At 35.1% G+C, this 17,330-nt stretch overlaps 2 protein-coding genes across 4 annotated transcripts; one reads left to right on the top strand and one right to left on the bottom strand.

Annotated features, from left to right (window-relative positions):
- The first annotated feature begins 8,851 nt into the window (after positions 1–8,851).
- Positions 8,852–12,910, top strand: LOC120081528. 3 transcript variants are annotated; one of them, XM_039036486.1, is made up of 5 exons: positions 8,852–9,261; positions 9,359–9,513; positions 9,767–10,837; positions 11,237–11,416; positions 11,645–12,910. In XM_039036486.1, the coding sequence occupies exons 3-5, from the start codon at positions 9,936–9,938 to the stop codon at positions 12,015–12,017; spliced, it is 1,455 nt and encodes a 484-aa protein (XP_038892414.1). In that variant the 5' UTR covers positions 8,852–9,261; positions 9,359–9,513; positions 9,767–9,935; the 3' UTR covers positions 12,018–12,910. The 3 variants fall into 3 exon arrangements, with proteins under 3 accessions (XP_038892414.1, XP_038892416.1, XP_038892415.1); XM_039036488.1 differs by having other exon boundaries at positions 8,853–9,261; positions 11,237–11,456; positions 11,645–11,797; XM_039036487.1 differs by lacking the exon at positions 11,237–11,416 and having other exon boundaries at positions 8,853–9,261; positions 11,645–12,225.
- LOC120081529 (ninja-family protein AFP3-like) lies at positions 12,614–15,961 on the bottom strand. The gene is made up of 2 exons (XM_039036489.1): positions 14,708–15,961; positions 12,614–13,241 (listed from the first exon to the last, which is right to left on the bottom strand). Exons 1-2 carry the CDS (start codon positions 15,471–15,473, stop codon positions 12,835–12,837), a joined length of 1,173 nt encoding a protein of 390 aa, XP_038892417.1. The 5' UTR covers positions 15,474–15,961; the 3' UTR covers positions 12,614–12,834.
- Between the last annotated feature and the right edge of the window lie 1,369 nt (positions 15,962–17,330).

Below are 17,330 nucleotides of genomic sequence, written 5' to 3'. Positions count from 1 at the left end.
ACATCTTCCTTCTTAAGTACCACTGATCCCTCTAATGGACAACATAGTCCTACTATGTGTGAACACCTCTCGAGCCATGAGAAGATGTATGGCGCCACATCATTCAAACCCTAGAATCAGCTCTTAAGGGAGCTATCTATCTACTTACCTCTACCTCGGGGAAGGAGTGAATTCCATCTTGTGTAGCTGAGTTCCCAGCTCCCAAATCAAACGAATCCCCAAAATGGTATGTTTGAGTCGGCGTTCTGGCCACTCGCACCCATGCAAATAAAAGGACCGCCCTCATGTTCCCTACAATGAATGATCAGGATCAGACCATCTGTGACAAGTCACAACACTTAGACCATTCCACAAAGTGGGTCGCATCCATAGTGTTACCAGGATAAGGTTTCCCTCCTATATCCATATACTACAAACCATTTTGGTTATCACTCAAGACATGATCCACTTGTATGTCACCACATACATGCTTAATTTACATACAGATAACTAGGGATTTTAAGTTTATTGGTTTGTGGTAAAATCTAAATGTACAAAGTCAAATAGTGAAGTAAATATCATTTATATTATACATCACAAGTGTTCGTACAAAGTTGTTTACAAACTACTAGACATATTATATATGAGTCGTCGTATTCCAATGTTGTGCACTAGTTTTCAAATGTTAGTGTAGGTAATGACTTTGTAAATAAGTCTGTCAGGTTATCTTTCGAAAAAATTTATTGTACAGGGATGTCGTCATTTTCTTCAAGATCATGAGTGTAGAAAAGTTTCTGTGAAATATGTTTTGTTTTATCTCCTTTAATTTGGGATATGCATGTTGTGTTGACTTCGTATAATATTGTTGGAAGATTTTTATTAGAAGACAAACCACATGTTTCACAAATATGTTAGTCATTGATCTTAGTCATACACATTCTCGACTAACCTCGTGAATTGCAAGAATTTCAGCATGATTTGAGGAAGTAGTCATTATGGTCTATTTCGCTGACCGCCACGATACAGTAATTCCTCTATATGTGAATAGATAATTTGTTTGAGATCTAGTTTTGTATGGATCAGATAAATATCCAGAATCTACATAACCAACCAGATTAAAATTCAATTTACTTGAATAAAACAAACCCATGTCGATCGTTCCTCGGAGATAACGGAGTATATGCTTAATTTTATTCCAATAACTTTTTGTTGAAGAAGAAGAACTGTATCTTGCTAATAAATTTACTGAAAATGCAATATCTGGTCTTGTATTATTTGAAAAATACATAAAAGTACTAATTGCACTAAGATATGTTACTTCAGGACTTAGAAGTTCTTCATTATCATCTCGAGGTCGAAGTATATCTTTCTTCACATCTAGTGGATGAAATTCCATTGGAATGTTCAATGGATATGCTTTGCCCATATAGAACATTTTTAAAAAAAATTCCTGTATAAATTGATTGATGAATAAATATCCATCTACTAAATGCTTAATTTGTAAGTCAAAACAAAAAATTATTTTTCTGAGATCTTTCATCTCAAATTCTTTCTTAAGATATTCCATGCCTTTGAAAGCTATTTATGAATCCTAATTATATTTAAGTCATCAAAATATACAGTTATAATAGCAAACATTGACTATGATTTCTTTATAAAAACACATGGATATATTGAATTGTTTTTATATCCTTCTTTCATTGTACCACATTCGTCCTGATTGTTTCAATCCATATAGCGATTTCTATAACTTTATTGAATACAATTCCTGAGAATTTAATTTATATGTTTCAAGTACCTTAAATCCTTTTGGGATTCTCATATAAATATCATTATCAAAAGATCCATATAAGTATGTTGTGATTATATCTATAAGATACATGTCCAGACTTTCATACACAGTCAGACCAATTAAATAGCTTAATGTAATTGCATCCACCATTGGAGAATATGTCTCCCATAATCAATACTGATTATTGTGAAAAACCTTGTTCAACTAGTCTTGCTTTATATCTTGTGACGTCATTGTTTTCATTTATTTTCCTCACAAATACTCATTTGTATCCCACAGATTTGACACCTTCTAGTGTTTAGATTACTGGTCCAAAAACCTGAAGTTTTGATAGTGAGTTTGATTTTGCCTCGATTGCTTCTTTTCACTGAAGCCAATCTTTTCTATGCCGAAATTTTTCAATAGATTTTGCTTCAGAATCCTCATTTTTAGATATAATATCAAGAGCAATATTATACATAAAAATGTTGTCAATAACTATATGAGTTCAATTCCATTTTTTTCCTGTCATGACATAGTTTATTGAAATCTCATTATTATCTTTAGGTATTTCACCCTCCTCATTAGTCATGTCATGAATTTCTTCATAGGTAGTTACATTCTCAACCAAGTCTTCTTGACTATTAATTAATTTTCTTTTTCGAGGATTTTTATCTTTGGACCCACTGATCTACCACACCTTTGACGTGTTCCAGACTCATTAGTGACAATTTACTGTGTTGAAATATCAATTTTCGATGGAACATTTGCAGCTGGTATATGTGATTTAGTTACTTTCTTTGCATCTATAAATGCATCTGGTAACTGGTTTTTTATATTTTGCAAATGATTTATCTTTTGAACTTTAAGTTCACATTGATCTGTACGGGGATCTAAATGAGACAATAACGATGCATTCCATGTAATTCATTTTTTCAACTTCTTAATTTCTCCTCCTAATGTTGGAAATTTGTCTCATTAAAATTATAATTAGCAAATCATGCAGTAAATACATCACCCGTCAGGGGTTCAAGATATTTAATAATTGATGGGGAAACATATCCAATATATATTCCTAACTTCCTTTGAAGAACCATCTTAGTACGTTGTGGTGGAGAAATTGGAACATATATTACACATCAAAAAATTATCATGTGGAAAATATTTGGCTCATGGTCATAAGCTAATTGTAATTGTGAGTACTTATGATAAGATACTGGTCTAATACATACAAGTGACGTTGCATGCAAAATAACATGTTCCATACAGATGAAGGAAGCTTAATCTTATAAGCAATGATCTAGTAATTAACTGCAAACATTTTGTGAATGATTATGCTAAACCATTTTGTGTATAAACATGAGCTATAGGATGTTCAACACTTATCCCAATGACATACAATAATTATTAAAAGCTAGTGATATAAATTCATCGGCATTATCAAGACGAATGGTCTTAATTATATAATCAAGAAATTGTGCTCTTAACATAACTATTTGAAGAAGTAATCTTGCAAATGCAAGATATCGACTTGATAATAAGCATATGTGTGATCATCTGCTGGATGTGTCTGTTAATACTATAAAATATCTAAATGGTCTATTTTGTGGGTTAATAGGTCCACATATATCACCATGAATTCATTCTAAAAGTGCAGGTGATTCAATCCCCACTTTAGTTGATGATGGTCTAATTATCAACTTTCCTTGAAAGCAAGCATCACATGATAATTTATTAGATTGAAGAATCTTCTGGCTCTTCAATGAGTGTCCATTTGAATTCTCAATAATTATTCTCATCATTATAGATCTTAGATGACCTAATCGGTCAAGCCAAATTGTAAATATGTCTGGATTCATGAACTTCAGGTTCATTGTTGCATATGTTTCAATTACTCGTATATGAGTATAATTAATCTAGAAGATAAAGCATGAAACTCTTCTAGTATATATTTTTCATATGAGACAGTAGATATGATATAAAGATACTCTATATTATTCTTTCTACCAGTCTCAATATGATAACCATTACAACGTATATCTTTAAAACTAAGTAGATTTCTTTTTTATTGACTAGAGAACAATGCATTGTCAATTGTATATTTTGTTCCTATAGGCAAAATAATATTTGCTTTTCCAAACCCTTCAATTAGGTTTGCAAAACCTGAAATTGTATTGACTTTTGCTTCTAGCATTGTCAGTTTGGAAAAATATTTCTACTTGTAAGTATTGTATGTATAGTTGCAGTGTCTGCCAAACATAGATCTTCCTTACTCATTTGTGAGTCACCCAACATATGAAAATGATCTAGGTTTTTTCATTAAAAAATAATAATTACAATAAGAAAAACAACACTTGGAATATAAAAATTTAATATTAACCAAGGAAAAAAACATGAAAAAAAAAAACGAACAACATTAATACTAAATATTCTCAAAATCAAAAGAAACGCTTGTTATACCATCAATTGTATCAATTTTTCTTTAAGAGAAAAAATGTGTCACATCCAAATGTGTCATATAGGATGAGTCAAATATGTCATTATCCTGGTATGCAAAATTTGCTTACACATTTTTTTCTTTTTCCTTCAGGGAGGCTTGATAGAGATCAACTAAGTGTTTTGACGTACAACAAAGTACGTGATCAATGCCTAGTCATTCCGCATCGAAAACATTTATTTTCAATACTTTTTGAACTCTTATCTTGTGTTGCTTTTTCTTGGTGATCATCATTTTGTGTGGTTCTTTTGAAAACTGAATTATTAGAATAACCACCACAAAAATAATAATTATTTTCTCATCTGCCACGATCACGACCTCGACCACGACCTCCACCACGATTATTATTGAAATTCATAGCATTCACTTTATGGAATGGTGTTGTCCCAGTTCGTCGAGATTCATGTTTTTTTATCAATAACTCGTTATTTCATTCGGTCACGAGAATACATCAGATGAGTGCATAATACTTTTAAAATATCTCTTGATGTTGCTACTGCAGGAGTGTATCCGAAATGTAGAAAAATGTCTTCTCTAACTTATTGATTTAAAATTTTGGAGCCTCAAGTGTATCCATTTACGACGAGCTTTAGGAAGAAAAATTGTTTTCTGATGATCACATTATTATGACATTCAGGTATATTTTGGCATCAAACACTAATGACAAATAATTACTACCATTAGTATCAAATGCGATAAATTCTAATTTTATAATATTTTCATAGTAACACTATTACAAAATATTATATTTATATTAGAAATTTAATATATATCAAAATATGTAAAAACAACATTTAATCTATTAATTATAACGAAGAGAAAAAAACCGACATACCTTTAGAATCTATTTTTAGCAAGGAAAATAATAGGAGCATCATGTCGATAACGTGTTGTGAACTTGAGGAGCACAACAGGAACATGGATACAAATAAAATATAATATAATATAATAATAAAATAAATAAATATTAAAATAAATTAAACAAAATAAACAAAATAAAATAATTAGCAAAATATAAAATAAGAAATTTTTCTAAATTCTCCATTTTCTCCAATTTTCATGGAATTTGCCCCGTGTGTATCTTCCAAAATCTACCAAATGTCACTATGTATAGATAATTTGGCAAGTAGGAGGTAGATTACATGGACACTGATAATATGTAATATTGAGACACATGAACAACACTTTGGGAAATTAGGCATAACACGTGGTCAATGGACACTAAACATGAGCATCTAATGGACATCTATTATCACAATATTTATAATACAATTTCCTTTATTGATTTTGAAGACTCCAATTATAAATCATTCAATAGAACTTTTATATATATGATTGTTATAGTACGTGTGACCTACCTGCTAAGGAAACTGGCTACTATATTTTATATATATATATATATATATATATATATCCGTTGCAAATAATGTATACTTGATTCTTAAATTTAAGGTGTGTTTGATCCTTAAGACTTCAAAATGTACTTTTTAGTTTTTAGGTTTATAAAAATTATCTCTCTTTTTCAAAAGGTTTATAACAATTAATTATGCTAAAAAACACAGGGGCCTTTACAATTAACCAAAAATGTAAAAGAATTAATCAAACCGAGGTTTCATCACAGAAAACTCCATTAATCCGCACATCCATAAACGATTTAACAACTAAAACGAAGACAGATATGCAACACCCACCGTGAATGTATATGAAATTCTTTGCATCAATTAAATTGGAATATCAGAAACCTGGCTTTGATACGATTGAAGGAACTCTTAAACAAGAGTATCCATGAGCGGAAGCGGATCTTTCCAATTTCATTGTGATAGAATTACCACACATACATTCTAACAAATAGATATACATTGTAACACTAATTACTGGCATGCTTTAACAAATAAAATACAAAAGACCAAGTAAATGTACCAGTTGAAGACTTTCTTCAATCGAACTTAGTCCAGCGGAAGCGAACTCCTCACGTTCCTTATCGTCCAGCAAACAGTCGCCTAGCAGCATCGTGGTTGTATACACGATCAGCAGCGCACGAACAAATAGCAACCGGGGACGATACCACCACTCGAAGCCCTCAGTATTCTCGGAGTGAGAATCCAAATGGTGGACTTTGATGGAATTGGTAAAGGGAAGGAGGAAACATGATTGTGTAGAACGAACAAGCAAGTGGGAGATAGTAGAAGACTATCGTATAGTCAGGTGTGCTTGATCGTTTAGATCGGGGTACACGATCATGTAGGTTTAGCTAAGCGATCGTCTATCAAATGATAAGCGATCATTTAGTTTTGCTCAGTGCACTAAGCGATCGTATAGTAAACGTAAGCGATCGTTTAGAAATAACAGGCGATCGTTTAGTACGCAGGTGTGCGATCGTTTAGGAAAACGGGCACTATAGTATAGGCTCTCAATGCTATGCGATCATATATTTTCACACTGTGAGTAATTTTTTGGATCTCTTTCTTGTCTCTTGCAAAATGGAAAAAAATTTCATTTTATTCTTCAGTTACAAGAACTGAATTCGAACTTCCCACTTTCGCACGAATCCGGAGAAAAACTCGGCCAATTATCACATAACTGTCCAATTAATATAATCATATTATATTCTTAACCTATAGTTTGATATCATATATCTACTATAGTGTTTTCTCCTCTACTTGATATATATCATATTTATATCCAATTTCCTCCAAAATAATGTATCTCATATATTTAGTCAATCATATCATATATAATTAACTAGTTCAATTATATCATATATAATCGAACTCCCTCTTGTCAATTTGAACATTTCAAACTGGCCCAAAAACTGATTCTCAACTTTATCCAAGCTACCAAGGGGACTTTATGGACATATGGCTCGAAGCTCCAACGGTACGTGAATAGCTGACTAAACTCTAACTGTCAGGTATTCCACTAAAGACCGACAGTTGAACTCTTCTTACCACAGATATATTTATGTGTCCATTGGATATAACCAATCATGAGTACGATGCCCTTCACAAATGCGCGTAAGTACAGCTGGGCCAATTTACCGTGTTTCCCCTGTAGTTGCATCTCACTCCTTAAGTACCACTGATTCCTCTAATGAACAATACAAAATAGTCCAACTATGTGTGAACACCTCTCAGGCCAAGAGAAGGTGTGTAGCGCCACATCGTCCAAGCCCTAGAATCAACCTAGATAGATAGCTCCCTGCTTCGGGGAAGGAGTGAATTCCATCTTGTATAGCTGAGTTCCCAACTTCCAAATTAGACGAATCCCCAAAGTGGCAGGTTTGAGTTGGCGAACTGGCCACTCACACCCATGCAAATCAAAGGACCGCCCTCAATGGCAAGATTTCCCAACTCACTCAAGATTTAGGTCATGTTACCTATAGTCATTCTAGTGAAGTGAAGTCTCTATCATGAATGGTGTTATATAACGAGACATTAACACTTCATGGTCAGGTCTTATATAAACTCTTTGTATAAGACGCCCCCGCTCGCATGTCCCCTACACGAATGATTAGGATCAGACCATCTGTAACAAGTTACAACACTTGTAACTATTCCACAAAGTGGGCTGCATTCGTAGCGTTACAGGATAAGGTTTCCCTCCTATATCCATATACTACAAACCATTTTGGTTATTCTTTAAGACATGATCCACTTGTATGTCACCACATACATGCTTAAGTTACATAAAGATAACCAGGGATTTTAGTTTATTGGTTTGTGGTAAAGTAAATAAAATATTCAGTTGAGCAAAAACAAGAAGTGAAGTAAAATATCATATATTATACATCACAAACATCCGTACAAACTGTTTACAAATTACAGGACACGAGACTTTAGGGCATCAACCCCAACAGTTTGGGACACTGAGCTGGTTATTATAGTCAGTGGTTATTATATTTTTGTTTGGATAGAAAATAGTGAACACTGTAGCAAAGAAAAAAGAAAGATAAGTGGAAAATAGTAAAACTTAGGGATTAAATTGGCTAATTTCTACCTATTCTAGAAAACTCATAAATTAAAAAGGTATTTCTTTTCCAATATTTTATTCGTTAATTAGATTAGATGAAATTAGTTGAAATTTGAATCATATACAATTTGAAATAAATTATAATTTAATTATCCATACAAAACAATTGAAATAATAAATCTAGTTTAACTAGCTTTTTCTAATTTAAAATTAAAATTTCCTAAAACATTATTTTACTTTTTTTAAGTTGCCAAAAGATACAATAATCTCAAACGAAGCTGTAATATAATTATTTAAAAAAATATAAGAAAAATACTTCAATGACCTTTACTTCATGGACCACGGACACATATCTTTCAAACTTTGAGATGAAAAAAGTCATTTTCCTTATAAAGCATTATCAAGAATACTAAATATATCCATAAAATGGTATGTGGTTTGTATAAAGTATTTAGATAAACTCTTTGGTTGCTAATTTAGATAAGCTAGTTGAGAATTGATGTTCAAATAGAAGAGTGGTAGATAAAGTAAAAAAGAGACTAATTTACTTAACCTAATCACCATTAACCACTAAACCGACGAATTTTGAACTGAAAAGAAAAACAAATAATAATAATAATAATAATAATAATAATAATAACAATAAGAGGGTAGACTTTGTCTAAGGTACAATAAAGAGGGTAGACTTTGTCTAAGGTAAAATGACGTGGCGTTTCAGCTAGATTGGAAAAAGACGAAAGGAACCGTACCAATCGTACACCTCAGCATTAGTGGGGCCAGCCGAAGGGAATCAGTTAAGTTAGGCGCGAAAAGCAGCTATTGTTCGTTACTAATGAAAACTGAACGCCGCGAGACTGTCGCAGCGCCTTCCATCTTTCCCATTCTTCCCCCTTTCCCAAACCCTAATTTCTGGTTTCGCCCTTTTTCATTTCTCCCGTTTCTTTTTGTTCTTCTTCTTCTTTCTTGTTTCTTCCTTCTAATGAAAGACAACACATCTTCGGAATCGGTTTCTGCATTTTTATGCCTGCCGGGATCTGATTTTCAGGTATTTACGGATCTTATCTTTCTCTCTCTACTTCTCTTTTCTTTTCTTTCCTTTCGAGATTTTTTTTTTTTTTAGTTGATTTTTTAATTGATCACAGACTAGATTTCCATGGGTTTCGAGGATTTTGTCTTGTGTTGAGATAGACTGGAGCCGCTTATCGCCGGTGTTGCTTCCGGCGAGATTTAGTGGTAGTGGTTAGGTTTCGGAGTTAATTGGAACGCAAAGGGCTGTTTCATGCGTTTTCTGATCCAAGTGAGTTTCTTATGAACTTCGTTTTTGTTTAGCTGAGGATGTATGTTCTTTTAAACATCAGTGTATATTTTTCTTTGCTCGGTTACTGGTTGATGGAATGACTCTCCGTGTTTTCTCCTTCCTTTTTTTTCGAGAAATGAAGAATCTATTCTATTTATCTTGTTGTTTTCTTAGAAATTTTTATGCAGAGCAGGATATTGAAAGCCATATATATGTATATTCTCTAATTATGTGGCCATTGAATTGTTTAAAGGAGCAAAGGCTGCATTTATGGTTCTTGGAAAAAGTCCTGTTGCTCCTGATAGAAGCCAAAGCAACTCAAGTTTAAAAACGAATTCAGGTTCTATTGGGTGGAAGTGAGAGGAAAGCTTGAAGTAGGGAAACTAGGAAGTATTGAAGAAGGCAAGAGAAGTAGAATATATATGGCAGCGACGGGTAGACGTGAAAGAAGTTCACATTTAACAGAACACCCGGTTATAATAGAGTTAGGTAGTAGTAAACATTCTGAAGGTACTGGAGGGGAAGGCGTTTCATTTTCCCCAACCGAACAGCTGGGATATGGGTCTTCATCGTCTATAAATTTGTTGGAAATATCAGATCTCGCTCAAGTTGGTTCAAATGTTGACCGACCTGAAGCAGATACGATTTGCTTCGGAAATCCCGGTCGTGGTATGTACCAGCTTCAATTTAAAGATGATGATAGCGATGTTTCCAGCGTTTGTTCTTCCAAGTCAGAGAAGAGTAGCGGTTCTCAAGGTCCCACATCTGCATCCCAAGTGTCAGATTTTACCCTTGAGTCTGGTGGAAATTTTATGTCCCCAACTCAATCCCCTCCTCTTCAGATGATGGATCGTGTGGGAGGATATGAATCATATGACCCGTTTAGAATTCCATCTGCAGTTTTCCAAAGAAGTAGATCAATCACTCCATTGGAATGGAGTATTGCTTCAAATGAATCCTTGTTTAGCATTCATGTTGGAAACAATAGTTTCTCCAGAGATCATGCGTTGATGTCAAGTGAGTTGAGTAAGTCTGACGAGTTAACGAAATCAGGGGAGTTGATGAAATCAGACGATTTGTTTGTGTTTAGCCCACCACCTGCAGTTATCACGTCAAGAGAAACTGAAGTGAAGAGTGCTGAATGTGAAGAGGAGCCTAAAATGGCAGATACCATAGAATATAACATAGAGGATAAGGAAGGTTTGATTGCAGAAGATCTAAGCGACAGAAACCTACCGCCTCCTGCAGTATCATGGAATTCCTCTAGTAAATCTCGCCACTCTGATAGAAGTCAAAGCAGCTCAGATTCATTCGCTTTCCCCATGTAAGTCTTTGCTCATTGTCTCTCGGTTAAAACATTATTCTTGGAATTTATGTTTTCCAACTTCATGCTTACAGTCACTTGAGTATAGCAATTGGTTAAGGTATTATCTTTTCGACCAAAAGGTCACCATTGCATGTTGTTGAACCCAAGTGAAAAGGAAGGAAAAAGTTATCGTGCTTCTTTTAGATTACTCTACTAAAGAATTGGCCTTCCACGTGAATACAGATCATAATATCTTCTTAGGCCTCTGCCTGATTAATAGTCACTGTATGGTTTCCTTTTAGATTACTCTCTTTTCGTTTTTTTCATATCTAATAAGCATGAAGATAGACCCCCCCACCCTTTCTTTTGGCCGATGGTAATGAGAGTATAAGGAAATATGCTCTTTGTGTGTTGCAGAAAGAAGAAGTGTGCATGCCCATCGTGTTACTCTTCTAACTGTAGTCAGGCGTTCTGCTACTGTTTGCGGCCACGTTGCTACCCTACATGGTCGAGTTGCTGTTGCTGGAACTGTAGCAGGACGTTCTGCTATTGTTGGAACCGTAGCCGAAAAGGATTTTGTTGTCACACCTCTAACATGTATGCTCCGTACTCTTCAACATTATTAACAATGTTAAAAGTGCGTCCAATGAGTACCTTTTCTTTCAACCTCCTTATCTTTTTCTTCATGAATTTCTTATAGAGCATTTAGCTTACCAATTCTATGATGTCGATGTCTCTCGGTTAGATCATTATCATCTGGCAACTTCGTTGATGTTGTCAAAAGAAAGTATAAGCGTCAAACTAACCAGTACAAAATATCTGCAGTTTGGCCGATAAGGAGGCGCAGGGTGGAACTGTGCCTGTGCATGCTAAATTTCAAGGCACTCCAGTCTCTTCAAAATCAACAGCGAAGTGTTGGTTTCCCTGCTGTTCATGTTCTTGTTTCAAATTTAGTTGCTGTTCATGTTCTTGTTTCAAATGGTGTTGTTGTTTATGTTCTTGTTACAAGTCGAGTATCTGTTCATGTTCTTGTTGCAAATGGAGTTGCGGTTCATGTTCTTGTTCTTCTTGTTGCAAACAGAATTTATGTTCATCTTCATCTTGTTGGACATGGAGCTGCTGCAGTAGTTGTCATTTTCGTCATTGTTGCCATTTTCATCCTCATTGTCACATTTATCCTTGTCATTTTTGTCGTTAAACAGACAATGTCGCCTGATCTTCTATATTAGTCTCTTCAGGCGTTTAGAAACAGGATGAGTCATAAAATGTAACATACTGAATTTTCATTCAGGAGTTATTTAACCACAAATTAGTAGTCATTGACAGTACATCATAGACAGATCTCCTTTAGAACAGAATCTGTTCTCTTGTACTTAACAAGATTAGTATATTTGATTGATTTCGTATTGTGGTGTGTCAAGAACTCTACTACTATAGGATTCACTTCCTTGATGTTCACCTTTTAGTGTGATCTTTATGACAATGACGAAATTGGTTGGCGTGAACATTTAAGGGAACCTTTGTTAAATTAGATTAGCAAAATGAGCAGCTTTTAGTGCAAAACAGCATCAATACAATATTCAATATGGGGAAAAGCATTGCTCTTATGAATGAACTTTGAAAAAACCATATGATTTAGAAATCAAAAAGCAGAAAAAAGAATTGAAAACTATATTGACAAGAAATTCATCATTCGTAGTTAACGAGATGAAGATCAATGTGCGTCAAAGGAAGTTCAAGAACAATTGTTCTGAAAATTGTCCATTGCTGCTTTCCTTTTTATCCAACTTGATATTAAAATGAGGAAGAAATATGAATACTTTGATCCATAAAATCTCCAGCTGAGAGCCATTCAAAAATCTCTTTCAAGACATGACTCACTCTACAAGGTAAGAAAAATAATCAAGTATAATAACAAAGTATCTCTTTTCACTTAAAACACTAAGTTCTCTATGTTTCCTATTTGAAGGCTCCCCAAATGTTTGATGGGGGTTGGCAAGGATTGTAACCACACATCACAAAAAAGGACCAGAATTTGGATTGACAACAATGTGTCTTAAGGGATGAGCCACGTTTTTTCCACCAGCATGCTTCACAAACTCAGCTGGTGACAGAAACTTCCCATGGCAAACACACATTATCCTCACTTCCTCCCCTTTTCCATACTTGTAAAGAATTCCTTCCACCCGTCTCCCGTCTGGCCCGTCCCCTATTGTGAACACACATGGCATGTCTTCCATCGACGTCATTCCCGCTTCTCTCCCCCTGTTCTCACCTGAATCGGGCTTCTTGGATGGATTTTTCGTCTCTGTTTTGGAACTGCCAAACGGATTCTCACACATCTTCGACCCTGAAGAACCTGCAGCCTCTGGGTTGCCTCGCTCTTGTGAGGAACTTCTCGCTTCACCATAACTGCTTGATCCTGAAAAACGAAGAACATTTTACAAATAATGCAAATAGCACTCTGATGGGATTTCTATTCCCTTCAGAATGGATTCACTCTGTTTAGCATAGAAAACTTTACTATCCTCAAGAATCTTTCTTCATTGTCTCTAAAGAATTTAAGCAACCTAGAACATAAGTGAAGAAAATCTGAAAATCAGCTGGACCAATTCAATACTGCAGGGGAAATGCCTTAATCAAACTATGTTGATAAAAGGAAGATAACTGTTAACCTAATCATCGTTTGCTGAATAAATCCAGCTTGATTCACTAGTTTCAAGTTTTCAACAGTCTTCAAAAACATTACCCAGTAACCCTACCAATAACCTTGCTTTCCTATTTTTTGAAACTGATCGAATATAAGAGCCTACTAAAAGAGGCCTGCTCTAGGTGCGAATTGTCATATATACATGTCAACAGTGCTACTAATTTTATTGTGTAGGAATAAACTTATAAGCAGTACCTTTGGTCCTCCTAAAGAAGCATACAACTTTTTCCAAAGTCCAAAAGCATGCCTTGAGAACAAGACTTAAACAGAATTGATGGAAGAGAGAGTTTCTTTGTTCAAGAATACAGAACTTGGTGCGCTTAAATGATCTCCTGATGCACAGTAATCTAAAATTGCTGTAATGATTTTGTTTTAAACAACATGAACGATTCAAATTCCGCACCAATTGTTCCATCTAGTAGGTCAGTACAATTTTTCCCGTCACCTAGCACAACCTACCCACTCTCGAATTCCCAAACAAAATCATTTTGATCAAAAACTGAGTGTGGTATCGATTAATTATTTGTGCATATTACATAGCTTAGGTAACAGCAAACTGAATGCCATTGGGCTTTAAAGCCTTTAAGTATAAGAAGCAATTGCCAGACAGTTCCAATAAGCCATAAATGAGCTTGGGTGCACAACCATTCAGATCAATGGTAATGCTGATACCAATCACAGATGCAAGAGATGTTGCCATCTTAAACAAACCTATAGAATGAAAAGGGAAAAGAAATCTACGATCAGAAATTTAACAGTCCTTTAGCAAACAATTTGAGCTTACAACAGAAGAATATCATAGGAGGAACAAAATGCTCTTATCAGTTCAAATGGCGATGAAGCACGGCACTTCCATTCGGATTATCATAGACTGTGCAATCTAAGAAGAAAAAATTGCTTCAACCAGCCATATGTATTCGCCACTTGATATCTTATAATGTGCTTTGATTATTTGCCTATGCCTATGACTTAGAAGTACCTTTCAGATTATGAATTGCAAGCCAAGGAATAGAATCCTATCATGAACTATGACAACTTTTTCAGATATCAAACAAATAGTTCCATCCCACAATATGTAAAACAGGGGGGAACAGAAGAATAACTACCAGTGACAATAACAACCAATAACTATTAAAGCCAAAAAGAGACCTAACATTAGAAGATGAAGAATGAGGTACCTTGGATCTGTTTGCTATCCAATTCCGACATCCCCGACGAGCTTCCGCCCTGCGATTCAGCAGAGCACTGAGACGCAGGCTGCCCGACACCGGGTAAACCTCCGCCGCCAGTGCCGCCGCCACTGGATATACAGCCACCTTTGCCTTTGCCAATCTCATCCATAATTCCACCAGTAAGAGCCTGTCGGGCAGCTGCAGCCCATGTCGACAACCCGAACGGTGGTGCCACCGTCGAAATACCGGAACCAGGCCTTCTCTCTCTCAAATTCAATCCTGTAAGACCTTCAATTTCACGCCTCTCTTCTTCAAAACACCCGGCGGTCCCCATCCCAATCCCATCCTTATTCCTCTGCTTCTCAAATCGCCTCCTTTTAGCCTCCATTCGCCTTAACGTCTGCAATTCCTTCCTCTTCCTCCACTCCTCCTCCGACTCCGGCGGAAGGGATGAGGTCCGAATAAGCGCTGCCGGGTACGATACGGCTGCCGGAGTAGAGGCCTCATCGTCCCTCAAAAGCATGGTACCGGCTATAGAAGATGACCGAATCAGCTTCTTGGAATTTTTGTCAACCCCAAATTGACCCCCAAGTGAAAGCCCAAGATTAAGCTCAATCTCCTCTGCATCATCTTCTTCTCCATTAAACCCCCGAATTTGGGTCTGATGTGAATTGCTACACAAGAATCTCTGCAACAGATCTGTTGGGTATTTTTCAGTTGGCAGAGGAACCTTCTCCATTCCTCTACTTCCTCCTTCATTTGCTTCCCCCATGTTTCAATTCAAAACAGAGTAAATCAAAATGCTTATACACCGTCACGATCTCGTTTACCAAAACCCATAAAGAAGAAAAGCAGAATGATGAATCAAAAACAAATGGGTATCAATAAAAATACTCAAAGTAGCAAATAAAACCCATCAAATTATAATCTCAGATCACATTCCCATATAGAAAAAAATAAGGGAAATAAGAAAACGCTTTCCATTCCAACAATTATTCCTCAAGAAGAAAAAAATCAAAACGAATAGTCTAGTAAAAGATCTCCAAGAAAGTGGAACAGCGAAAGAAGGGAGGGAGAGAAAAATTAAAAAAATAAAAATAAAAATAAAAAAGAGAGAGAAAAGAAAAGAAGAGCGCAAAAAATAATTGACGAGTGAAAGAGAAATCAAAGGAAACGGAGAAGCGGAGAGAGGAAAGAGGAGGAGCTTTTTCTCTCCTCCCCCCATGAAAATTTTTCAATTTTTTTAAAAAAAATTCTAAACTAAAATTATTGTACCGAAAATACCCTGCAGGGAGAAAAATGCCTGCAGGAGACAAGTGGCATCCTAAGTCGTAAAATAAGGACACGTGGTCCGACCTGACACAAAAAAAATTTCCTCTCTTTTTAATAAAACTCCGCTTTTGTCCTTTTGGCGTGCCTATCAACAATTTTTTCCAAATTGGAGACACGTGTCGAAAACATAGCGATTAATCAGAAGTTGACACGTATCGGTCAAATCTAAACGTCTTGGTTAACCGACACGTGGGCATATGGATTTGGGCATTGAAACGGTGTTTCGTTTTTCCTCGGCTTTCTCTCTCTGTCTTTACCGTAAACAACGTGGATAACGTTCTCAAGTTTAGACCTCGGTCAAAGAAAGAAGGCTAAAAGTCAACGAGGAATCCGAGCGAGGAATCGGCGAGTAGAGTTGGGGGGGGGGAAGGGAAATAGGGACCCACGTGAGGCAAGTTGCTAAGGTCTTTTTTTTTTAATTTTTTTGAAATTTAAAATCGCCAAGTTGGGGAAGTGGGGCCCGTGGGGTAATGTTTGTGAATGGACACGTGTCGAAGTGGGTGAGGTTGGGAAATACTTTAGAGCGTGTCAATCATCAACTTGTTGAATGCGACGGCTCGGCTGTTCCTTGCCAACTTGCTGACACTAAGCATGTCGTTCTGTCGGAAAACAATTACATAAACCAATTTTCTTTTTCTTGTTTATTTCTAATATGCAGTGATGTTCAAAAAAAAAAAACTCGATCACCTTACAAATATTTCGGTTAGATTATTGTAGTTGAATTGAATTCAAATAAAAAAAAATTATTGATTGACTTAGTTCATGATTCACCTCAAATAATTCAAATAAATTTCAACTAATTCAAACTTATTATTAATTTTAAAAAATATGTTGTTATTATTTATGATACAATTATTTTTACATATATTTATTTTCATTTTATAATTATTTTGGTTAATTTATTTCCCAATGACTCCTAAAAATATTTTTTTAACCTTTAGGAAGAAAATTTTTATAATATAAATTAAAAATGAATTATTAATCTTAATTCAATATATGAAAATAATTAAATACAATTTTTACATATGAACATATTATTATTTTTAGAACAAATATTTAAATAATGACCCAATTAACCTAAATCAACCCAATCCAAAAATTTCATGGTTGAGTTGGGTTGTTTCATTATTTAATAAAGGTTACTTGAGTCGAATAAATTTACAATTCGAATAATTAGATTGAATCTAAAAAATTGTTTAACCTAACCCAAATTAAACTATGAACATCCCTACTAATAAGTAATAACTAATTACACCTATGCTTCTTTTCATTTTTTCATTTTTTTTTTTTATTATTT

The sequence above is a fragment of the Benincasa hispida genome, chromosome 7 (assembly GCF_009727055.1).
Source record: "Benincasa hispida cultivar B227 chromosome 7, ASM972705v1, whole genome shotgun sequence".
In the NCBI taxonomy this organism is placed as follows: domain Eukaryota; kingdom Viridiplantae; phylum Streptophyta; class Magnoliopsida; order Cucurbitales; family Cucurbitaceae; genus Benincasa; species Benincasa hispida.
This window is presented reverse-complemented; position numbering and strand designations above follow the sequence as displayed.

Excerpts from the sequence above, each read along its gene's own strand:
- LOC120081529 (XM_039036489.1), bottom strand. The coding sequence starts at position 15,473 with ATGGGGGAAGCAAATGAAGGAGGAAGTAGAGGAATGGAGAAGGTTCCT. Across the intron at positions 13,242-14,707 it reads GGATAGCAAACAGATCCAAG|GATCAAGCAGTTATGGTGAA; the intron begins GTACCTCATTCT and ends TTCGTTTTTCAG.
- LOC120081528 (XM_039036486.1), top strand. The coding sequence starts at position 9,936 with ATGGCAGCGACGGGTAGACGTGAAAGAAGTTCACATTTAACAGAACAC. Across the intron at positions 10,838-11,236 it reads GATTCATTCGCTTTCCCCAT|AAAGAAGAAGTGTGCATGCC; the intron begins GTAAGTCTTTGC and ends TGTGTGTTGCAG. Across the intron at positions 11,417-11,644 it reads TGTTGTCACACCTCTAACAT|TTTGGCCGATAAGGAGGCGC; the intron begins GTATGCTCCGTA and ends AAATATCTGCAG.